The sequence below is a fragment of the Phyllobates terribilis genome, unplaced genomic scaffold, assembly GCF_046119375.1.
Source record: "Phyllobates terribilis strain yellow unplaced genomic scaffold, ASM4611937v1 Scaffold_1__5_contigs__length_1240528914, whole genome shotgun sequence".
Taxonomy (NCBI): Eukaryota; Metazoa; Chordata; class Amphibia; order Anura; family Dendrobatidae; genus Phyllobates; species Phyllobates terribilis.
Genome location: NW_027362761.1, coordinates 262,942,687 through 262,968,959, shown reverse-complemented (window position 1 = coordinate 262,968,959; position 26,273 = coordinate 262,942,687). Strand labels below are relative to the sequence as shown.

The 26,273-nt window shown below is 41.0% G+C and overlaps 1 protein-coding gene across 4 annotated transcripts in view; it reads left to right on the top strand.

Annotated features, from left to right (window-relative positions):
- The window catches only part of NF2 (NF2, moesin-ezrin-radixin like (MERLIN) tumor suppressor), a 109,723-nt gene extending 84,138 nt beyond the window's left edge, over positions 1-25,585 (top strand). For all 4 annotated transcript variants that reach the window (XM_073671686.1, XM_073671669.1, XM_073671692.1 and 1 more), the window contains one exon: positions 24,610-25,585. In XM_073671686.1, coding sequence (XP_073527787.1) covers positions 24,610-24,660 — 51 coding nt within the window. In that variant the 3' untranslated portion in view covers positions 24,661-25,585. The remainder of the gene's footprint in view (positions 1-24,609) is intronic.
- Positions 25,586-26,273: the final 688 nt, after the last annotated feature.

Sequence of the window (26,273 nt, the reverse complement as noted above, 5' to 3'; positions counted from 1 at the left end):
CGCAAGAGATAATTTCGCCAGATGAACGAACGTTTTGCTAGTTCATTGGGTGATCGGCAACCTGTTTACACTGCAAGATTATCGTAAAACGGGCATTCTTAAGATCACTTATTCACAATTCTCTTTCAATGTTAACATACTTAAGTCAGCCACCCATAATTGCATTTAAAATGAGTCTCCTAGACAGGTGGGCATATAAATATCTGTGGCTGATCAGGATGTAGATCTAGCTATCATTCATGTGTATTTACACGTCACTATCTGTGGAGTGGAGAAAAATGCATATACTTTAGATTCTAAGAAAGAACAAACAACATTTTTAATTTACTGTGGATGTGAATAGAAACAAACAAAAAAAAATATATGGTTTGTTCGCACTTTGCGTTTTTGCCACCCTTTTTTACACATGTTTCTTTGCACACATTTTTGACACTAGTTTTTCCATACGCAGCATTTTACAGGACCAGCAAAGTGAATAAGATTTCTGAAATCTCATGCACACGCTGCTTATTTTTTCCTTGCAGTTTTGAATCTTCAAAGTATGCTTTCCAATCTACAGCAAGTCAATTCTTTCAACATTTTTGCATTGTTTTTCACCCATTGAAACTAATGGGAATGCATCGAAAATGTGGTAAAAACGCACGTAAAGATGGTAAAGACGAATTTGCACTAAATAAATTATGTAAACCGTATGGAGGATTTGAAAAATAGAAAACACAATTCTCAGGGGAGCCGAGAAATAAGAGCAAAACTAGCCACTTTTGTTACCTGGTAACAAGTCCTCTTTAAATATTATTTAAAGCCTTTTTTAGGTGAATTACAGAGCAGATTTGCTTCAAAATCCTCCAAAGCTCCATGAGAACCTAGTCTTAGGAACAAGGCTAGAAATGTTCTACCTTAAATGTGTATATTCATTGTAAAATAACAAAATGTTGATGCCCATCAGCTGTGCATGTTGTTATCTATTTCTATTTACTTTCAAATCAAGAATTTCTATGTTTTTTCATTCAGCATAATGAATATTTAGTATTTTACTCCGTGTAAGAGAATTAGGGCTCGTTCACACGAGCGGATAAATCGGACGAATGCGATCCGATAAAAAATTCAGATTGCATTCGGACTAATGTTATTCTATGATTCTGTGCTCATGTGCGATTTTTTTTTTCTCCACTCTGATTGGACTGAGAAAAAATCGCAGCATGCTGCGAGTGGATGCAAAAATCGGATCACAATCAAGTCAATGGATGCAATTTTTTAAATTGGACAGCACACGGACAAGCTGAATGTCATGCGATTTTTTTTGCAAATTTCTCCAATGGGGGAGGAAACTGCATCAGCACATTGCAGGAAATTGTGAGCATCCATGCAACCTATAAAAAACCTCATAAACACACCTCCACAGAGATTAGGACCATGCCACCACACATTAATATCGAGATACTTATCGACCTGGTCAGGAAAAATCTGCTGCAAATTGTAAACGTGTGCATGTATAGTTGAAGATGAGTACAAGTCAAGTAACAGAGTACTTACAAAGCGATACGACTTTTTTTCAGATTTTAACATTGAAATGTAGTTGAAAAGTAGAGATACTTTGTTTTTAAAAGACACATTTGCACCATTTTTGTTGCATGCGTTATGAGAAAATATGTAATTGGTTTTGATAAAAAAAAATTGTAATCTTTTTGTTTTGCAACGAAGGTGTTTTGCAATACTGTGCAAGCTGCTCTATGCTGTTCACTGTCAATCTGAACAGCCTCTGTTGTTGGATGTAGCCCCTCCTGCCTTCTACCAAATGCTCTTGTAAGATCAAATTTGATTTGATGGGAATTGATTTTATTTGACGTGATCAGAGTTGATTTAAGATGATTTTTTTTTGTAGACTTAACTCTAAATAGAGCCCTCTTATCAGGATTGACATTGGAAGGCATTTAGCAGTTTGCAATGTAAAGAACATTTTTAATTAAAACTAATTACAATTTTTTTTTCTCACACCTAATACATGGAATGAATGTAATAAAAATGATGCTTTTCTTCAGGACAGATCTGAAAGCATGCAAGGGTTAAATACCTTGCTATTAAGAAGCTGATGCTGTACATGACGAGTTTGCTTTTTAACTAGGTGTTTACACATCATCTTTCATGTAATAGTATTATTATCTAACCATTTATTACTACTGTGTTTATATGAGCAAAGATTTTATGCTTGTATAGATAAATTAGCCTGGACCTTGAAACATGGAATTTGAAAAAGTACTGCGGACAGTTCTTTAGGCAACATCAGTTAGTATGATATAGAATCATTCACTATATTCATTTTACTAAAGAGGAAATATCATATATAATCCCACTTTATAACTTCAAAGCTGTATCCCCAAACATCTCTTTCCTTCTGTTTAAAGCAGTAAAGAGGACTTGGGACACTGTTCTCCAGCAGTTGTAACACCACTAAGTTATTAGCCAGGTAAAAAAGAGAGCGAAGACCTCTACTCACCCACAAGGGTTTTTCAGTCCTTTGACATGGGTGGTGTAGTAGAGCACAATCCTGTCTTATTTCTTGGTGCTGTTTACATCATGCATGAATGTGCTGAATAAATCCAGTACTTGTCCAAGGAATACTTAGAATGTATCCATTCTTAATTTCTTCTTGTTAAAAATATAATCGTTGCATTGAAAACCATGAGGTTTGAAACGCGTCAACAGCGTTCCTTGTCTGTTTTCTACCTTTTAAAGCACCACTCCAGCATTTTTTTGATTGCACTGCTGGAGTGTCGCTTTAAATGTAATTCCCCTGCCCCCCTGTCTCATACTCACCTGCCACTGCCTTCATCATTTTCCAGCGTTGCTCCGGTCAGTCTCCAGCGAAAAGTAACTTGCTGGCATCTCCAGTGTTTCATGGAGCTGCGCTGAGGTCACTTTTCAATACAAGTCTATTAGAGCCTTGTTCTGGATCTCATAGACTTGCATTGGGAGCGTGTGACGTAACTTCTGACTTCTAGCCAGTCAGAAGCTACTTTCACAAGATGGTGTCGAGGGACTGGAGCTGCACGGAAAAATGAAGACGCCGGTGGGTGAGTATATGACCAGGGGCAGAGGGTTTACATTTAAAGCGTCCAGCCCTGAACAATACCAAAACGCTAGAGTGGTGCTTTAATGGTTATATATACAGTATAACCACATATAAAAAGCACAGCATTTTTTTTTTACTGTCATCCGCACCAAAATATGCAATTTGCTTTGATTGTTGCATTTTTGTAGTGCTTTTTTTTTGCGTTTTCATGTGGTTTTAGTTCAGATACACTTGGAAACTGAGTTTCTTCTGTGCATTTTTTTGAGGCTCATGATAGTAGCCTTTAGGCCAATAAACACACAGTTCAACGGCATTTTTAAATGCACATTAGACATGAGTTTTCATGAAGTTACATTCACTATGCTTTAGTTGTTAAATGCAATGGATTTTCTGCACAAAAAAATACTGTGGGAAGTCGCAGAATTTACGCTACAAGAGAAAAGGCCTTACTTTTGTAGTTTTTTTTTTTTTTTTTTTTTTTTTTAATTCAAATAGTCCTATATTATTTAGCTGGAAGAGTTGATGCATAGTGTGGGATTTGTGGTTGCTTTCCTAGCATAAATGTAGGTAAAGGAAGTAATTCTAATAAAATGTTTGTGTTGGCATGTGTGGTGCATGTAGTTTTCTAAATATCCTGATACAGTAACTCCATCCATGCCGCTTTGCTTTAAATGAGTTATTTGATTCAGACTTTCCCTTTCTATATTTGCTCATCAGTAAGGATCTTCAGAAAGCTACTGAAGACTAATTTGTAATACCGTTTTCAGCTACACCTATGGCACATTGAATTTAATGAGCACTTTGTAAAGATTATATGTCCCTTGTAGTCTACCCAGGTTATCATTTTTCCGATTCTTTGATCCATCGAGAGTCTTCAGTGATGACTTAGAAGGTGCTAAAATATTGTTGTGGTGTTTTGTTTTTACTGCTGTCACTCCTGATTTTTTGGGTTAAACTAGAAAATAAAGCCAACATAGTTAAATGGTCTTCTCTGTACTCACTTTTACTTTCTCCTGCTTCCAGTATGTTCTGTTATCAGGCTTATACAGGCTACCTGTGTGCTGAAACCAGGTGTATGCAGCAGCTCAGGCTTTAGGAGGGTCTGTAGTCCTGCATTTTTCCTCTCGTAATACCAGTTCGGGCCTTTTCCAAATAAAATTTAGATGTGCCCCTGACTGAGCTATTGAATTACAATGCTTAGCATAAATGAGTACATCCCTTTGAAAAGTAAGATCTTAATCAATATCTCACTGAATACAAGACCAATACAACAACATTTCCAACATTTTGACAAGACTGTGTTTCATAGAACATTTTTTAACCCAAAACATGAACTTCCACTGCAAAATCTTCAATTTTACTCAAACTACTTTAAGCAAAAATGAATATACCTCATATCAAAAACTACTACATCTAGTATTTTGTATGACCACCATGATTTTTAAGGACCGCACCAAGTCTTCTAGGCATAGAATGAACAAATTGGCAACATATTGCAACATCTATCTTTTTCCGTTCCGATGGAGAGTGATGCTCAACTTGTCTCTTCAGAATCACTTTCACTCAGTTTTTCTTCAGAAATGCAACTAATGTGTGTTTTGGAATATTATTGTCATCTTGGAAAACTGCACGTCTACCAAGGGCACGGAGTGATGGTAGGAAATTCTCTTTCAATATAGAGCTGCATATCTGCGAATTCAAATAAAATTTAGCACCACCATGTTTCACTGTAGGCATTATGCATTTAGAAAAATGCATGGTGCCTACAGTGAAACATGGTGATGGCAGTGTCCTTGTGTGGGGCTGCATGAGTGCTGCTGGTGTTGGGGTGCTACATTTCACTGACTGTATCATGAATTCAGAGAAGAACTGCTCCATATTGAAAGAAAAGATGCTACCATAGCTCATTGTCCTTGGTAGATGTGTGTTTTGGATCATTTTCATGTTGGAAAAGTGCACATCTATTGCATTTCTGAAGAGGAACAGAGTGAAAGTGATCAAGTGGCCAATCAAACACCTATGGGGAAATTCTGAAGAGACATCACTCTGGATGGAGAGCATCACTCTCCATCCAGCATCCAGGCTCAAAAAAAAGTCATTCTTAAAGAATGGAAAAGATAGTTGTTGCAATATGTCGCCAACTTGTTCATTCCATGTCCTTTGAAACTCAGTATTGTCAAAATTTTGGAAATTTTTCTTGTATTCAGTGAGATATCTATTAATTTCTTACTTTTCAAAGGGAGTGTAATCATGCTGAGCAGTGTATATAAGCCAAACGGAGTCCAAAGTGTGAAACTTTGAGTTCAGTTTGTGCTTCTTTCTGGCGGTGTCCGTCTTTGCAGATGGACACAAGAATGTAGTTTTCCCACCCTTAGGAGATGTATAGAAATGAGCACTTAATGCAAACAGATATAACTGGAGATGGCAGGAAAACCAAATTTATGAAATTGATACATATTGCATAGTAATAAGTTAATAGATAATGCCACAAATTGTATATACATACACATTACTCATGGAAACCTGACATACTAATAAACATATAATCATGAAAACATGCAATAAAACAGGCTCTGCCTTACAGTCATCAGAAAACCCACCACTCTTAACCCGAATTTCTCCAACACGGAGCGATATGTGGTCTGACAAGTACATCTGTGCTCAAGCTCCAGTGCTCTTCTTTACTGTGCTGCCAAGAAGAAAGCCGGAATTAAGTAAGATGCCAAGATGCGCTACTAATTTATTGACAGAATATGTCTACTGACTGCTACTGCAAGGAATTATAAATATCTGGTCTTTTTGGGTGCAGCAGGATTGCTCAGGTTGGCTTTATTTTGTTTTTGGCTAATATATGGGGTGTTCTGTTCTCTAGTGGGTTATAGAACTATTTATTTTCCATGTGTTTTTTTTTAATTATGCTAATCCCATACTAAATATGATTAAAGCATACATACATACATACATACATACATACATACATACATGCATGCATGCATGCATGCATACATACATACATATAATATATAATCATTTTTTACATTTGAAAAATTGCAAAAAGGAAAATGGGCCGATGCAAAAGTTGGAGCACCCTTGGAGATTTGTGTGCTCAGATAACTTTGACCAAGGTTTCAGACCTTAGAGATTGTCCACTACTATAAAGAATGCCCCCGTCGATTTAAAAGGTGGAAATAAGACTTTTTGTAAATACTTCCCGTAGTCATTGTTGCCTGTGAGCGCCGCTATTGCTGACCGCTCATCAGGCATCACGTGAACCGACTGCAGCCGGCTCTGGCATCTGCTGATGAAATGTTCCGCCTGCCGCCAGGCGTGACCCAGTGACGTCCCCCCGATTGATGGGCTTTGGGCGGGGTTTCACTGCACATCAGAGCCCAGCATCCACTTCGCGCTTTCCCTCCTCTTTTTCATTGTGAAAGAGCGCGGTGGATGCTGGACTGTGACGTGCGGTGAAACCCCGCCCACAGCCCATCAATCAGGGGGGAACTCGTCACTGGGTCACGCCCGGTTGCTGCTCGAACTTGACATGACATCAGCAGATGCCAGAGCCGGCTGCAGCCGGGTCACGTGATGCCTGGTGAGCGGGCAGCAATAACACCACTCACAGGCAACAATGACCGCGGGAGGTATTTACTAAAAGTCTTATTGCCACCTTTTATATCGACTGCTGCATTCTGTTAGTAGTGGACAACCTCTTTAATTAGCCTGTATAAGGGTTATGCTTGTTCACTATCATGGTTAGTAAAGGCCAGGTGATGCAAATTTCCCAGCTTTATTAAAACCCAGCCTCCTATCCCCTTGTGCCAAAAATCAGCAGCCAGCGCTCTGAAAATGAAAATGGTGGAGGCCCACAAAGAAGGGGAAGGCTATAAGAAGATAGTAAAGCGTTTTCAAGTTGCCCTTTCCTCAGTTCAAAATGTAATTTAAAGGGGTTGTCCGGTCAAAAGTGACAAGTCTGCAGTTACTCTATGTGACTGCATACTTATGAATTCCCTCAGCGCACGCATTGTGCGCTGCAGGGAATTGCCGGATTAGACCCGGTAATTGAGGGTATGTATGTGTTATACATACTCCTGGCCAGTCGGCGTCGCCTCTCTCCATACAAGCGTATGGAGCGAGGCCACGCCACATCTAGTGACGCAAATGGCCAGTGGGCATGCCTGACTAGAAGGCGTGGCCTCGCTCAATAAATGTTTATGGAGAGCGTTAGGCTACGCCCATTGGCCGGGAAAATGTATTACACATACATGCCCTCCATTACTGGGTCTAAACCTGGCGAATCCCCACAGTGCGTGCGCTGGGGGAAGCTGAAGGTGAAAAGAGGATGGCTTCTACAAATGGATAATGATCCTGAACACTCGTCAAAATCCACAATAGACTACCTCAAAAGGCGCAAGCTGAAGGTTTTACAATGGCCCTCAGAGTCCCCTGATCTGAAAATCATTGAAAATCTGTGGCTAGACCTCAAAATAGCAGTACATCCAAGACGACCCAGGAATGTCACAGAACTGGAAGAATTTTCCAAAGACGAATGAATGAAATTCCCTCAATCAAGAATTGAAAGACTCTTGTCTGTCTACAAAAGCTTTTACAAGCTGTGATACTTGCAAAAGGGGGGGTGCTACTAGGTACTAACCATGCAGGGTGCCCAAACTTTTGCATTGGCCCATTTTCCTTTTTGTAATTTTTAAAATGTAAAAAATGTATAATATATATATTTTTTGCCTAAAATACAAAGGAAATGTGTCACCCTTTTTACATTTAGCCCTTTTAGAGATAATTTCATCTTCAACTTGCTTAAGGCTATGTGCCCACAAGGCAGAAATGCTGCATATTTTTTCCGCTTCTCCCTGGCAGGAAAAACGCATGCGGATTTTACATGCGTTTTTCCTGCCATGCAGAAACATTTGTCAAGCGTTTTTGCATGCATTTCTGCATGCGGGTTATCAAGAGCTTTTCCAAGCGATTTTAGCATCACTTGGAAAGTGCTTGACAACTTGGTCACACTATATAAATCCATGCAACCGGCATGGATTTATATAGTGTAAACAAGTAATAGTTTAAAAAAAAAAAAAAGAATACAAATGGTAAAAAAGTAAAAAAATAAACATTATACTTACCTTTCGATGGCCCCCGTTGTTTTCTCCGCTACGTCTGGTCTCTTGTACTGCTCGCGATGGTCTAAAAGGTCCTGCGGTGACGTCATTTAGTCATGTGACAGGTCACGCGACCTCTGACGACGGCGGTCGCGTGACCTGTCACATGACTAAATGACGTCACCGCAGGTCCTTTTAGACCACCGCGATACACGGGGAGACCGGACGCGGCGGAGAAAACACCGGGGGCCATCGGAAGGTAAGTATAATGTTTATTTTTTATTTTTTTACCATTTTATTCTTTTTTTTTAACGGTTGCATGGATTTATATAGTGTGACCAAGTTGTCAAGCACTTTTCCAAGTGATGCTAAAATCGCTTGGAAAATCGCTTGATAACCCGCATGTAAGTATAATCTTTGTTTTTTATTTTAAATTCTTTTTTTAACAGGTTCTATGGTACCCGAGTCTGGAGGAGAGTCTCCTCTTCTCCAGACCCGGGTACTATCCGCACATAGAATCGCATAACATCCGCTTGTGCACATGTGCTCTTGCGGATATTATGCGATTCAATGCAAGTCAATGGCGACAATTACGCTGCGTGTTCGCAAAATGAATGGACATGCTGCGTATTTTTCCGCAATGATAATCTGCAGTGGAAATTTCCCCAGCATGTGCACAGCACATGCGGATTATCATTGGGGACCATGGGGCACGTATTACCAAGCGCTTTTTAAGCATTTTCGCTGCGGAAATTCTGCTGAAAAAAACGCTTGAAAAACGCATAGTGGGCACGCAGCCTAACTGTTACTTATACGCATCTCAATGAACTACACAGATTAGCTTCTCTCATGGAGCAAAACCATTAAACAGTAGTCGTGTTGCAATGACATTTTTTTTCTAAAGGGTTTCTTCAACAACATTATGAAAGATGTTGCGCTGGGAAGTATAAGATTACTTAAAAAGTTTGTCCAGTGAAAATAAGTTACTCCCTGTCCATGAAATATGTGATTGTGGTAACTTATAGATTGATGGGGTTTCGACTGTTAGGACCCACACCAATCGGCAGAACAGGGCGCTCTCATTTCCGTTAGAATGGAGCTGATAGAGTGCATGATCGACCGCCGCTCAATTCATTCTCCATGGGGCTGCCAGCAAAAGCCAAGCACAGCTTTCAGCAGCACCATAGGGAATGGCGGTTTGGCATTCGCTCTATTATATCTACAAGTTATTTTGTGGATAAATATAACTATTCTTCAGATAGGTGATAACTTATCTTCATTGAACAACCCCTTTAAGAGTTCCAAAGGTTTTTTTTTTTTTGAGTATAACTAAAGTATGTAGGGAATTTGCTAACATCAAAAAACCCTCAATTCTCACCTGTTAATTTTGCTGCCGCTACAATGGTTCTCAATGGTCGTGGACCAACTTTGTTGGTGATGGTTGGCACTTTAACACTGAGGCCATTGATTGGATGCAGTAGTCATGTGTGCATGGTTAGCACCTCATCAGGACAGACAACAGACTGACGGGATCCACTGGAGCAGCAAGGAAATTATCATGTGAATGAGGTTTTTTTTGTATGTGTAACACACTTCCTGCCCATAGGACATTTTTTTTAAACCCTGGAAAGCCCCTTTAAGTAGACTTGTATGAAAGCACTTTCCGTTGTCCATATGTTTTTCTGTGGGAGTTGAACTCCTGAGTAGCTTTTTCTATATCCTTAAATTTGTGCTCCGAATGATCCTATACAAAAACCCATATTCTGGTGTTCCATGGGTTAAACAATGCGCTGGAATAGGTATTAAGAACTGCAGTATATATCAGTGAGCTCTCCTCCCATTATACACAGGGCTTTCCTCTGCCACAATTCTGTCTCATCATGCCGCCCCCCTTTTCTCACACACGAGGTGTTCCATATTCCAGGGGAAGTCAGCCGCCCTGCATCACTCTTAATTGGATGCAAGAGCTGAGCTGGCCGACAGAGAATGGGGGCAGCCGGAGGCGCCCCAAGGGAATCCCCCTCCCCTCTCCTGCTCACATTGCGATGTGCACCAGAGCGGAAACCCTGAGTTCTAGTATGTGCTCCAGCTGCCTGTGATAACCACTCAGAATCCTTAACACATTTCTGTCACATGGGCCCCGGCACTGAGCTCAGAATTGTCTAAAATATGTATCATGTCTGTGTTTGGCCGCCTGAATATTTATCTTCAGCTTGCTTATAATATGTCTGTAATGCAGTCAATGTGTGATACAATTGGCTCACCACTTCCTGTGATGCATTGATTGGAAAGATCAAGGGTATCGCAGTAATTGGATTCTAATGTATCCTACTGTAATGCATGAAATGCTCAATAAAGTAAGCGATGGAGAGCTTCCCTTGGGGACTAAGTGACCATTCAGGGCTAAATCCTACAGCTGTAGGATGATAGCACTATTAGCCCACTGTGTATAATATATTTAAAGCAACCATCCTTGTTATTTTATTATGTCGGGATTATAAAAAGGATATGTAATGGGGTGGGTGTTCAACGTTTAAATGGGTTTTTCACCCCAGGGCAAACTTTTTGAAGCAGTACAGCTTGACAAATACGAACAGTGTGTAATATACAGATTGTGAGGATTTAGCTCTGCTTATCAGTTTGAGTGGTCATCACGCGCGATTTACATGCTTGCAGTCACATATGGACTAGTTTCTCATCCAATTCTCTTCAACTTTCTATTTAGAGAAGCATAGAAGAATTTAGTCTGCCTGTGACCACAAGTTTACAAATTGTATACTTGTCATGTGTTGACTGATCAAATCAACGGGCAGAGCTGAATCCTAATAGTCTATATATTACACACTTTTAGTAATTGGCTAGTTGCAGCGATTGTCAAAAGTTTTCACTGGGGTAGAAAACCACTTTAATATGTTAGAGACATGAGAGTAAGATAATTAGAAGATAATGAGTCTGTGATCTAGAATGGGGAGGAAGGGGATTTTTGATCACATTCTCTGACTCATTGGGGGCAAATTCATGAAGGTGAATCTACTAGCATTCTGGTGTAATTTGTGCAACAAAACAAGCAAACCCAAAAACTGCTTTTCACGACCTCCACCATATTTGTGTGTTTTAGACACTTAGGGTATGTGCACATGTCAGGTATTTGGTGCAGAAATTTCTGCACCATTTCTGCATCTCTTGGCAGGAACAACACAGCTTTTTGCCAAGTTTTTTACTTGCGTTTTTGATGCAGATATTTTCCCACTCATTAGTATGGGTGAAATCTACAGCAAAAATGCTGAAAGCATAGACATGCTGCAGATTTACATCTGCACCAAATCTGCAAGTCACAACGTGTGCATGAGACTTCAGGATTCTCATTCACTTTCCTGGAGTTCGCAAACCCTTCAGGTTTTGTGACCTCTGCACTGAAAAAACGCAAGGTGTGCACACAGCCTAAATGAGTCTTGTATAACAAGATGGCATTGCTGAAAAGTAGTGTGACCACTCAAAAAGGAGTGTGTCCTAATATTCTATGCTGTGTGACAAAAAATTTGCAACAGATTTGGCAAAAATTTTTTGCCCAAAGCCAACTGATAGGTAGCTTAAACTTCAACTAGACAGTTTTAAAATCAGACTAGATTTATCAAACCATATTAAACTGTTAGATAAACTGGTATAATTTAAGACTGATTAATTTATATGTCCACTGTATTGTGAAATCTGTAACTGAAATCTGAGTGGTGGAAATTTTGAGGCAGAGTAACATTGGTTGATACACTTTTCAGAGGCAAGAGTGGCACACTTCATTACATCCTAGCAGCATATCGGGCAAAGTGGTGTTTTTACAATTAACACTTTTTTTTTTTTTTAAATCCGGAAACATTTTCATTTCCGTGTACCCCATACTGCCATTGGACATAGTGAGAATTTTAGTTATAGGTACAGTTTGATATTATAGTCCATGAAACAGGAAGCAAGAACCGTGTCTTGTGTTCGAGGACATCTCATGTATGCTCATTCTGGTTAAGATCTGGTAATTTTAAAGGCCAAGTCAGTATCTTTTATCCTTATTTCATATTTCTTAAACCCTTCTTGAACAATTTTTAGTGTAGCAGGGTACATCTTTCTGCCACTGCAGTTCGGGAAAACCATGAAGGTGTGTACTTAGTTTACAGCAATACTTGGCACCAGGATGGACTACTGCAATAAGACATGCCACCTATTCATAAAGTGAAGCACACTCACCTAGTCATCCATAAGATTTGTCAGACCAGGCCACCTGCTTCCATTACGACATGGACCAGTTCTGATGCCCAAAAGCCCATGGAAGGCACTTTTGGCAATAGTCAGCAATCGCATTGACTATTGATCTGGTCCCCATATGCATCAAACTGCAATATACTTTGCATTCTGACACTTTTTATCATAGAATTACCTTTTTCAATGATTTATTACGCAGTAACCCTTATCCATGGGTGCACATGACTTGCTTGAATCAATTTATGTAGGTGCTAACCACTACACCAAAGCCCCTTCAGTCCACTCATTGGCATATATTTATGCCAATGAGTGGACTGAAGGGGCTTGGGTGCAGTGGTTAGCACCTACATTAATTGATTCAAGCAAGTCATGTCAAGTCAAAATGCACTGCATATCACCCCAAAAACGCCATACCAACAGTGAAGTTTTGAGGTGGGAACATCATGGTGTGGGGCTTATTTTCAGCCTGCTTTTATACATAGACACATTATATTATATATAATTATATATATTATAATATAATATAATGTGTCTATGTATAAAAGCAGGCTGAAAATAAGCCCCACACCATGATGTTCCCACCTCAAAACTTCACTGTTGGTATGGCGTTTTTGGGGTGATATGCAGTGCATTTTGCCCTCTAAACATGGTGTGTATTATGACATCCAAAGAGTTCAATTTTGGCCCGATTACTGCCACCCTTGTTCTCAATCAAGAAATCACTTAAATAGGATCTGCCTGACAAAGTGAAGTTGACCAAAAGATCCTCAAAAGCTAGACATCATGCTGCGATCCAAAGACATTCAGGAACAAATGAGTAATTGAGATCCATCAGTCTGGAAAAGGTTTTAAAGCCATTTCTAAATCTTTGAAACTCCAGCGAACCACAGTGAGAGTCATTATCAACAAATAGCGAAAAATGGAACAGTGCTGAACCTTCCCAGGAGTGGCCAGATGACCAAAATGACCCCAAGAGCGCAGCGACGACACATCCAAGAGGTCACAAAAGACCCCACAACAACATCCAAAGAACTGCAGGCCGCACTTGCCTCAGTTAAGGTCAGTGTTCATGACTCCACCATAAGAAAGAGACTGGGCAAAAATGGCATGTATGGCAGAGTTCCAAGACGAAAACCACTGCTGATCAAAAAGAACATAAAGGCTCATCTCAGTTTTGCCAGAAAACATCTTGATGATCTCCAAGACTTTTGGGAGAATACTGGACTGAGGAGACAAAAGTTTTTTGGAAGGGGTTTGTCCCATTACTTCTGCCATAGAAGTAACACAGCATTTCAGAAAAGGAACATCATACCAAGAGTAAAATGTGGTGGTAGTCTGATGTTCTGGGGCTGTTCTGCTGCTTCAGGACCTGGAAGACTTGCTGTGGTAAATGGAACCATGAATTCTGCTGTCTACCAAAAATTCCTGAAGGAGAATGTCCGGGCCATCTGTTTGTGACCTCAAGTCAAAGCGCACTTGGGTTATGCAGCAAAACCACGAGGGAACATGTGGAAACAAGGAGTAATGTGAAACAAACCAGAATATGTGAGGACTGCTTTTACTCTGATGACAGCTTTATACTCTTGGTATACTCTCAATCAGCTTTATCAGTTGGTCACCTGGAATTACTTTCCAACAGTCTTGAAGTAGTCTTGAAGTAGTTCCCAGTAGTTCCACTTGTTGGGTGCTTTGCCTTCACTCTGCGGTCCAGCTCATCCCAAACCGTTGGGTTGAAGTCTGGTGATTGTGGAGGACATGTCAACTTACACAACACTTCATCCCTCTCCTTCTTGCTCACATAGTCCTTATATAGTGGAACCCTCATTTGTTTTGTGACAGGACAATCTCTCAAAACACATTTCCAGGTTACGCTCAAACCAGATGGGATTGCAGTATACTGTGGTAGCCATGCTGGTGAAGTGTGCCTTGAATAAATCACCAATAGTGTCACCAGCAGAGCACAACACCTTCACACCTCCCCCTCCATGCCTGTAGGCACCACCCATATAGAAACCATCCACCCACCTTTTCTGTGTCTCAAAAAGACATGGCAGTTGGTACCAAAAATCTCAGATTTTGACTCATCAGCCCACAGTGCAGATTTTTCAATGGTTCTAATGTCTAGTCTTTGTGTTACTTGGCCCAAACAAGTCTCTTCTTGTTTGCTGTTCTCAGTAGTGGATTCTTTGGCATTAGTCTCCTCTGGACAGTTGATATGGAAATGTGTCTGCTACTTGACTTCTGTGTATCATTTATGAGGGCTGTTATCTGATGTGCTGTCAATTAGCAGTTTCTGAGGCTGGTACTTCTGATTAACTTATCCTCTGCAGCAAAGGTAATTATTAGTCTTCTTTTACTGGAGTGGTCCTCATGAGAGCTAATTTCATCATAGCAATTGATGGTTTTCATGACTACACTTGAAGATACCTTTTAAGGTTGTAGAGATTTTCTAGATACAGTGACCTTCATGTTTTAAAGTAATGATGGACTGTCTTTTTCTCTTTACTTAGTTGAGTGATTTTTGCCATATTGTAACTTAGAACAGTTGTGTAATAGGGTTCGTCACTGTAGGGAACTGTGTGCCAATACAAAAACACACATGATTGCTGAAAATGCTTTCTGAAGACCGGTAATTCCACAAATTAACTCTTTACAAAGCATACATGTTCTTTGGCAGTCATTCCAGGTGAATACCTGATGAAGCTGCTTGAATGCCAAGAGGATGTAAAGAGTTGTCATCAGACGTAAAGGGGGTACTTTGTTTTTCATGCATTTCTTTACTCCTTGTTTCCATGTGTTTCTTCATGGTTTAGCTGCCTTCAAACCGTATCCTCAATATGTTCTTTCCAATAAGAACAAGGATATATGTATATTGATTTGTGTAGATAATTCTTAACCCACTTGTCCTTAGTGTGCTGTTGTACTCCATTCGGTGCTACTGTTGCCCATCTTACTATGTATTTGACTTGACGCAAAAAGCAAAGCCACACTAAGAAGAATTTAAATTCCACCAACAATTCTAGAACAAACATAGCAAAAAAGGGCAGCAGTGTTTACCTGCCCAGATCTTCAGAACAAAATCCTCTACCAGGGTGCAGCAAACCCACATAAAGATGGCGGCTACACTGATGCAAAATACTGATGAGACAATCACTCACAACCTACCATTTCATGGAGGGGGTGACTGCTTAGTATTTGAATTGCACACAAAAAGGCTTGTATAGGGTACTGTTCACACTAGGGTAGTGCACAGTATCCGGCTTACAGCCTATTAGTTCCGCCCATACTATTAGATTAGGTGGGCTGCCGGTACTATCCAAGTGCACCCCATGGGAACAGACACCCCAGTTTACAATGCCAGCCCTGATGGGCCTGGCTGCACCCTGGAATAAAAAAGTGCAAAAATACATACAGTACAGACCAAAAGTTTGGACACACCTTCTCATTTAAAGATTTTTCTGTATTTTCATGACTATGAAAATTGTACATTCATACTGAAGGCATCAAAACTATGAATTAACACATGTGGAATTATATACTTAACAAAAAAGTGTGAAACAACTGAAAATATGTCTTATATTCTAGGTTCTTCAAAGTAGCCACCTTTTGCTTTGATGACTGCTTTGCACACTCTTGGCATTCTCTTGATGAGCTTCAAGAGGTAGTCATTGGAAATGGTCTTCCAACAATCTTGAAGGAGTTCCCAGAGATGCTTAGCACTTGTTGACCCTTTTTACTTCACTCTGCGGTCCAGCTCACCCCAAACCATCTCAATTGGGTTCAGGTCTGGTGACTGTGGAGGCCAGGTCATCTGTCGTAGCACCCCATCTCTCTCCTTCTTGGTCAAATAGCCCTTACACAGCCTGGAGGTGTGTTTGGGGTCATTGTCCTGTTGAAAAATAAATGATGGTCCAACTAAACGCAAACCGGATGGAATAGCATGCCGCTGCAAGATGCTGTGGTTCAGTATGCCTTCAATTTTGAATAAATCCCCAACAGTGTCACCAGCAAAGCACCCCCACGCCATCACACCTCCTCCTCCATGCTTCTCGGTGGGAACCAGGCATGTAGAGTCCATCCGTTCACCTTTTCTGCGTCGCACAAAGACACTGTGGTTGGAACCAAAGATCTCAAATTTGGACTCATCAGACCAAAGCACAGATTTCCACTGGTCTAATGTCAATTCCTTGTGTTCTTTAGCCAAAACAAGTCTCTTCTGCTTGTTGCCTGTCCTTAGCAGTGGTTTCCTAGCAGCTATTTTACCATGAAGGCCTGCTGCACAAAGTCTCCTCTTAACAGTTGTTGAAGAGATGTGTCTGCTGCTAGAACTCTGTGTGGCATTGACCTGGTCTCTAATCTGAGCTGCTGTTAACCTGCGATTTCTGAGGCTGGTGACTCGGATAAACTTATCCTCAGAAGCAGAGGTGACTCTTGGTCTTCCTTTCCTGGGGCGGACCTCATGTGAGCCAGTTTCTTTGTAGCGCTTGATGGTTTTTGCAACTGCACTTGGGGACACTTTCAAGGTTTTCCCAATTTTTCGGACTGACTGACCTTCATTTCTTAAAGTAATGATGGCCACTCGTTTTTCTTTACTTAGCTGCTTTTTTCTTGCCATAATACAAATTCTAACAGTCTATTCAGTAGGACTATCAGCTGTGTATCCACCTGACTTCTGCACAACACAACTGATGGTCCCAACCCCATTTATAAGGCAAAAAATCCCACTTATTAAACCTGACAGGGCACACCTGCAAAGTGAAAACCATTTCCGGTGACTACCTCTTGAAGCTGATCAAGAGAATGCCAAGAGTGTGCAAAACAGTCATCAAAGCAAAAGGTGGCTACTTTGAAGAACTTAGAATATAAGACATATTTTCAGTTGTTTCACACTTTTTTGTTAAGTATATAATTCCACATGTGTTAATTCATAGTATATATATATACAGTACAGACCAAAAGTTTGGATACACCTTCTCATTTCAAGATTTTTCTGTATTTTCATGACTATGAAAATTGCACATTCACACTGAAGGCATCAAAACTATGAATTAACACATGTGGAATTATATACTTAACAAAAAAGTGTGAAACAACTGAAAATATGTCTTATATTCTAGATTCTTCAAAGTAGCCACCTTTTGCTTTGATGACTGCTTTGCACACTCTTGGCATTCTCTTGATGAGCTTCAAGAGGAAGTCACCGGAAATGGTTTTCACTTCACAGGTGTGCCCTGTCAGGTTTAATAAGTGGGATTTCTTGCCTTATAAATGGGGTTGGGACCATCAGTTGTGTTGTGCAGAAGTCAGGTGGATAGACAGCTGATAGTCCTACTGAATAGACTGTTAGCTGCTTTTTTCTTGCCATAATACAAATTCTAAGTAAAGAAAAGTGAGTGGCCATCATTACTTTAAGAAATGAAGGTCAGTCAGTCCGAAAAATTGGGCAAACTTTGAAAGTGTCCCCAAGTGCAGTTGCAAAAAACATCAAGCGCTACAAAGAAACTGGCTCACATGAGGACCGCCCCAGGAAAGGAAGACCAAGAGTCACCTCTGCTTCTGAGGATAAGTTTATTCGAGTCACCAGCCTCAGAAATCGCAGGTTAACAGCAGCTCAGATTAGAGACCAGGTCAATGCCACACAGAGTTCTAGCAGCAGACACATCTCTTCAACAACTGTTAAGAGGAGACTTTGTGCAGCAGGCCTTCATGGTAAAATAGCTGCTAGTAAACCACTGCTAAGGACAGGCAACAAGCAGAAGAGACTTGTTTGGGCTAAAGAACACAAGGAATGGGCATTAGACCAGTGGAAATCTGTGCTTTGGTCTGATGAGTCCAAATTTGAGATCTTTGGTTCCAACCACCGTGTCTTTGTGCGACGCAGAGAAGGTGAACGGATAGACTCTACATGCCTGGTTCCCACCGTGAAGCATGGAGGAGGAGGTGTGATGGTGTGGGGGTGCTTTGCTGGTGACACTGTTGGGGATTTATTCAAAATTGAAGGCATACTGAACCAGCATGGCTACCACAGCATCTTGCAGCGGCATGCTATTCCATCCGGTTTGCGTTTAGTTGGACCATCATTTATTTTTCAACAGGACAATGACCCCAAACACACCTCCAGGTTGTGTAAGGGCTATTTGACCAAGAGGGAGAGTGATGGGGTGCTACGCCAGATGACCCCAGTCACCAGACCTGAACCCAATGAAGATGGTTTGGGGTGAGCTGGACCGCAGAGTGAAGGCAAAAGGGCCAACAAGTACTAAGCATCTCTGGGAACTCCTTCAAGATTGTTGGAAGACCATTTCCGGTGTCTACCTCTTGAAATTCATCAAGAGAATGCCAAGAGTGTGCAAGGCAGTCATCAAAGCAAACGGTGGCTACTTTGAAGAACCTAGAATTTAAGACATATTTTTAGATGTTTCACACTTTTTTGTTAAGTATATAATTCCACATGTGTTAAGTCATAGTTTTGATGCCTTCAGTGTGAATGTACAATTTTCATAGTTATGAAAATACAGAAAAATCTTTAAATGCGAAGGTGTGTCCAAACTTTTGGTCTGTACTGTATATATACACTGCTCAAAAAAATAAAGGGAACACTTAAGCAATGTAATATAACTCCAAGTAGATCAAACTTCAGTGAAATCAAACTGTCCACTTAGGAAGCAACACTGATTGACAATCAATTTCACATGCTGTTGTGCAAATGGAATAGACAATAGATGGAAATTATTGGCAATTATCAAGACACCCTCAATAAAGGAGTGGTTCTGCAGGTGGAGACCACTGACCACATCTCAGTACCAATTCTTTCTGGCTGATTTTTTGTTCACTTTTGAATGTTGGTTGTGCTTTCACACTCGTGGTAGCATGAGACGGATTCTACAACCCACAGAAGTTGCTCAGGTAGTGCAGCTCATCCAGGATGTCACATCAATGCGAGCTGTGGCAAGAAGGTTTGCTGTGTCTGTCAGCGTAGTGTCCAGAGGCTGGAGGCGGTACCAGGAGACAGGTCAGTACACCAAGAGACGTGGAGGGGGCCGTAGGAGGGCAACAACCCAGCAGCAGGACCGCTAGCTCTGCCTTTGTGCAAGGAGGAACAGGAGGAGCACTGCCAGAGCTCTGCAAAATGACCTCCAGCAGGCCGCAAATGTGCATGTGTCTGCACAAACGGTTAGAAACCGACTCCATGAGGATGGTATGAGGACCCAACGTCCACATATGGGGGTTGTGCTCACAGCCCAACACTGTGCAGGACGCTTGGCATTTGCCACAGAACAACAGAATTGGCAAAGTCGCCACTGGCACCCTGTGCTCTTCACAGATGAAAGCTGGTTCACACTGAGCACATGTGACAGACGTGACAGAGCCTGGAGACGCCGTGGAGAGCGATCTGCTACCTGCAACATCCTTCAGCATGACCGGTTTGGCAGTGGGTCAGTAATGGTGTGGGGTGGCATTTCTTTGGAGGGGCCGCACAGCCCTCCATGTGTTTGCCAGAGGTAGCCTGACTGCCATTAGGTACCGAGATGAGATCCTCTGACCCCTTGTGAGACCATATGCTGGTGCGGTTGGCCCTGGTTTCCTCCTAATGCAGGACAATTCCAGACCTCATGTGGCTGGAGTGCGTCAGCAGTTCCTGCAAGATGAAGGCATTGAAGCTATGTACTGGCCCGCCCATTCCCCAGACCTGAATCCGATTGAGCACATCTGGGACATCATGTCTCTCTCCATCCACCAACGTCACGTTGCACCACAGACTGTCCAGAAGTTGGCGGATGCTTTAGTCCAGGTCTGGGAGGAGATCCCACAGGAGACCATCCACAACCTCATCAGGAGCATGCCCAGGCGTTGTAGGGAGGTCATACAGGCACGTGGAGGCCACACACAATACTGAGCCTCATTTTGGCTTGTTTTAAGGACATTACATCAAAGTTGGATCAGCCTGTAGTGTGTTTTTCCACTTTAATTTTGGGGGTGACTCCAAATCCAGGCCTCCATTGGTTAATAAGTTTGATTTGCATTGATGATTTTTGTGTGATTTTGTTGTCAGCACATTCAACTTTGTACAGAACAGCGTATTCAATGAGAATATTTCATTCATTCAGATCTAGGATGTGTTATTTGAGTGTTCCCTTTATTTTTTTGAGCAGTGTATAATATATGAGGTATTAGTTGATATTTTGGCCAAATTTTTTAAGCTCTTAACCCACGACAACTGGGGTGTCTGTTCCCATGGGGTGCACTTGGATAGTACCAGGCAGCCCGCCTAATCTAATAGTATGGGCGTAACTAATAGGCTGTAAGCCGGATACTGTGCACTACCCTAGTGTGAACAGCACCCTATACAAGCCTTTTTGTGTGCAATTCAAATACTAAGCAGTCACCCCCTCCATTAAATGGTAGGTTGTGAGTGGTTGTCTCATCAGTATTTTGCACCTGTGTAGCCACCATCTTTATGTGGGTTTGCTGCACCCTGGTAGTGCATTTAGTTCTGAAGATCTGGGCAGGTAAACACTGCTGTCCTTTTTTTGCTATGTATTTGACTTGCACAATGTGGAACAGATTGCAAAATAAAAATCTGGCGAGACAAGAACTTTCTAATACCTGACCAGAGAAGGTTGTAGGGAATTCTCAATTCATTTTGCCTGGCATGTGTGAAGATTAATTGAGGTTAAGAAAGGCCTTGGTAAATGGACAGTGTATGCAGGGCTGCCAGCTGTCAGTTTCTAAGGATAACCTCTCCTTGTAAAGTCTATAGCTTGGTCAAGCTGCATTAATCATTGATAGTCAGGCAACCTTGGTGATTTGAACATTTTTTTTCTTGTAAGCATCGGCCAGGTCCGTGCATCACTAGAACACTGAAAAAGTATCCGTCCATCTGTCTGAGCAATAATTATGTGTTTGTTTGAAATTACTTTTACATTTGTTATAGGCATGTTCAAAATATAATAAAGAGAGCAAAATGGCATCGCACTGGAGCGTGCACCAACATCTGTTCTCTTGTAAACTGTGTTAAATGGTTATTTGTTTTCTCTTTATAACTTGCTGCATTGTCCTGCATCTTTCATTAAAGCATTACTAATATTACCCCTTTATATACATCCTATTAGAGAAAATGGAGTTGGACATAGGACCACCTTCTCTAGGAAATGCATTAGTAGACCCCCATGGATGTCACATGAACAGCCATTTATTTCAACTGGTTTTATTGATTTATTTATTTTCACCTTTAGTGCTGCATTCTGTTACAATGTAATATCTGGATGCATTATTTACACCCACACAATACTCTAGACAAAAATAAATAGATAAAACTATACCTAGGTTACTCACCACCTTATTTGTTGGAAGGTAAAGTTTGGTTCCCAGAGCTTTGGCGCTTTTCCTTGTTACTGTTGCTGGTGTTTGCTACAGATCTTTTAAGGAAAGTTCTTGTATTAAAGGGGTTGAAGCATAATTGGAAGTTAACAGGAAAGGTGATAACTTGATGAGGGTGTTCCACCATTAAACCCCCCCTAATCCCGAGATCAGGACTTTGCATTGTTCCATTCGAATGGAGCATTGGTCTTGGATGTGCACCACTGCTCCAGTCTTTGTCTGTTGGACTGCCAGAGCTAGCAGATAAAAACCATAATTCAGTGAAAGACTCTGCTCAATTTGAGTCCAACATTTGGAATAAAAATGGCATGTGCCTTTCCAGCCTAAGGCCAATAGTGAATCCAAAAGCAAGTATATTATGTATAAAGAAAGACTATCAAAAACTGCATCAAATCCTGAATGTGTAATTCCATCCTAATGGTTTAGAGCAGGGGTCTCAAACTCGGCTGGGTATATGGGCCGCACATGGAAAAAATTTGAATTTGGGGGGCCGCATTCTTTGTTCAATGTGACACCATTTTTTTTTGTATACACCTTTTGAACATTTTTTCCGTGTTTATTTTTTTTATAGCTTGGGTCGTTATGGATGTGGTGATAATAAACGTGCACTTTTTTGTGTTTACTTTAGTTTACATATAAAACAGCATTTTTAGTGCCCAATATTTTTTCATGCTTTATTTTTATTTTTTTGATTTTTACAATTTTGTTTCCCCCAATTGGCCACATTCAGTAATATTGTCTTACAATTAGCATCATATAGTAATAATGGCAAACATCCTGTGGCTATGTGCCCCATCCAGGTCCCCATCCTGTGGCTATGTGCCCCATCCAGGTCCCCATCCTGTGGCTATGTGCCCCATCCAGGTCCCCATCTTGTGGCTATGTGGCCCATTCAGGTCCCCTCTTGTGGCTATGTGCCCCCTGTTCTTCACACACATAAAATAGAAAAAAAAAAAAAAAGATGGATTCTCACCTGTCCTCCGTTCCCTCGGCGGCCTTCCTGCAGATGTGGCCCGCAGGCACCACAGAGTCCGACCCCTTGACGATCCCGACCTGGTCCAGGAGGAGCCGCCGACAGCAGCGCTGCATTGCCGCACAGAGACTGTCTCCCAGCACAGCATTTCCAATGCCAGCCGCCGGCCAATCAGAGGCCAGCAGCTGATAGCTGCGTATGGCAATGACGTCATACTCGCTGCGCCGACACGCAGATATCAGCTGCTGGCCTCTGATTGGCCAGCGGCTGGCATTGGAAATGCAGTGCTGGGAAACAGTCTCTGTGCGGCAATGCAGCGCTGCTGTCGGCGGCTCCTCCTGGACCAGGTCGGGATCGTCAAGGGGTCTGTGCCTGCGGGCCGCATAAAGCAGCCTCAGGGGCCGCATGCGGCCCGCGGGCCGCGTGTTTGAGACCCCTGGTTTAGAGCAAGAATAGCTTTTCAATATGAGAGATAAAGCAGTGTGTGAAAAATGCAGAATAGGAACTAAAATACTGCATATTCTATTAGGGTCACCGAGAAAGACACACAATGTTGAAAACAATTAAATAGTAACGTGAGTCATAGAGCCAAGGGGAAACGGAACAGTTCATGCTCTTTCCACACAGACCAACCTTCTATAATAGCAGCTACAATATAGACAAATGGCAACTTATAGCACCCAAAATGTTATAAAAAGGTATTAAAAAAGAAATATATATATTTCTAACAGTGCAATAAACATTAGTGTATGTATCTATACATTAAGTAAGTTGTGTCTTCCTATTGAAAAGATGCAATGAAGCTGCATAAAGTGATCAATCGACCATCAGAAAATCCAGCGCTAGGATATGACGTGATGCCAAATCCCAGGAGATAAAATAGCGACAGGGATGACTGATGGATAATGCTGGTGCCACAATCATAAACCACTCCATATTTCTGTAACTTTAAGAAGTTTTATTTATAGAAAGCTTATCTAACGAAAACTTTAGTTTTAATATATTTTGTGTATCAACGCAGGAGTTGCAAATTGACATATTGTCAAGTTCTAGAAACAGTTATTGTTTATATGCACAGGCTTATCCCTTTCCTGATCCCGCTGTTACACAACACATTACGAGAGCGGTCTGATACAGTAAATAGCCATGCTTAAGTGTTTAGGATCTTAAGGTGAAGACATGTTTGCTGAAACAAAAGGGCAGAAATGCTTCATCTGTGATCTGTTTAGCTAGACTCTCCCCTGAGCCGGAGGCTGTACGTTTTTGTAGAATGTGTACATCACCTGCGCCACTTATTCTCCATCCAATAAAGCTGATCACATCCGAAGAGACACAGCAAGGTGCAACAGCGCCCGCTTTACAGTAATCATACTCTGTATCTGGACACCTACTAATCAAGCCTTCTTACATCTCAGGCTATGCTGGTAATTTGGAGCTCTGTGTTAGAAAAGCATCTCCAATTGCTTTAAAGGTATGTTAGGAAATGGTGTTAATAGTGTCCGTTGTGCTTTTTGTCAATTCTTGCTGTAAAAAATGCTGAAAAGCCAGACTTTAACGCAGTCAGTGGAGTTCATCAGGAATCACCAGTTGTGGCTGGAAACAGATTCAACATTGCTGTGATGACTGTAGTGTGAACAGAGCCTCATTAACAAATGGAAACTGGAAAAGCTGCTAGAGTACCAGTATTCTTATATCTTTCATAATTCAAGTAAAGTGTCCACACTGGCTCTAAGTTAAATGATTGTTGTACATCTTCTAAAATTTTGTAGCTATGATGATTCTTTTTATAACTCCTCTTTTTTTCCTCTTTTGTTTTTTACTTGCAGCTCACTTTGCAGAGTGCACAATGCAGAGTAGCCTTCTTTGAAGAATTGTAATCCATTACGTAAGAGCGGCAGATGTCAGAAGTTCTCCAAAGATCTTTGGAAGGGGCATATACAGGCAACAATGCAACTGTAACTAAGGATTTTCATGAATTAGTTGGAACTGCCATTTTATTTTATTTTTTTTTATCCTCTGCCTGTGTTATGTCTCATTGCCACATATAAAAAAAGTTAACACTACAAGATACAAAAATGTGACAGATTTTTATTATTTTTTTTTCTTATTCATAACAAGATGCAGTCTTTGCAAGAAAGATATAATAGTTCAAATAATGTGGTATAAAAGAGCATTTCTCTGTACACTGAAAAAGGACTCTGTCTGGATTATGCATAATACTGACTTTTTTATTATATTTGTATTTGCAAGGTGTTTGTACGCAAGTATGTGTATATAATATATACATGCGCTCCCACACACCAGTTTTTTAGTGCCTATACTTGCCACTACATTTAGATGTATCCCCATGCCCACCTTGATACTATCTCTTGCTAGTCTGATCACCATTATGAAGGTTATGCTTTGTCATCTACTTGACAGTTGCTTCTTGATGGTCTGCTATTTTCTCTATAGTAAGCCTGAGGAATGGAAAAGGAGCAGTGGCACTAGTTAGGCATGATTGGACTACGGCTGTACTACAAAGTCCTGACCAGTCACCGTCCAAACCAACTCTACTCCGCTTCATGTTTACTAGTATTTCGTCGACAAGCGGTGGACACCGCGTTGCCACTCCTTATCCTCCTCACACATCCAATTGCAGGTAGTCCTCAGGGACCCTTAACAGCTCTACTCTCCTCTCCTCTCTCACACCTGCCCACAGATTACACGGTCAACTGATGAAGGTCGTATAGACCGAAACGTATTGTGTTCTGTGTACTTTTCTTTGGACTGCAATAAAATTCTGAAATCATTAACAGAGAATCCTGAATGCCAAGGTTATTTTGCATAGTATAAGGGCTCGGTCCCTTCTTGAGCACCGCATTAGGGAGTGCAGCGATTATTTCTTCATATAGAAATAAATCCTTGTCATCTAATCCTGCTGTTGATGCTATGTAAATATTTTGGTTGCAAATGTGGACATGTGCTTCAATCTATATGCAGTGTTGTTATCAACCCGAATATACAGTTATCATAATGACAAAGGCCCTGTAAGCTGAGTTATATGGGGTTACGCATGGTCTTTGAAAAAAGTGGTCATATAATTCTTTCATGATTAAAACATATAGTGATCCAGGGAGGACAAACCAATACATGTTAATAGTATTCAAGTTCCTAGTGTTTCTCCATTTGACATGGAAACCGAATGAACCACTCATAATATCTCAGCTTCCGGGACCCTTGCGGGTGTTATTTTTCTGAATGCCTTATTGAACATAAACCAGCAATCACAACCAAATAATTGTATTGCTGTTAAGAACCTGTAATCTACTTCTGAACACTAAATATTTTTTGGTTATGCTGTTACAAAAGCTGACCACCGCTCATTTTATTACTTTTTTTTACTTTTGTATCCAGTTTTGCATCTATTTCCCATAGTTGGTTATACAACATCAGTCTACTTTAGGCCCATTGACAGCATCGCTATACTCCAGTGCCACCACAGTTGCGG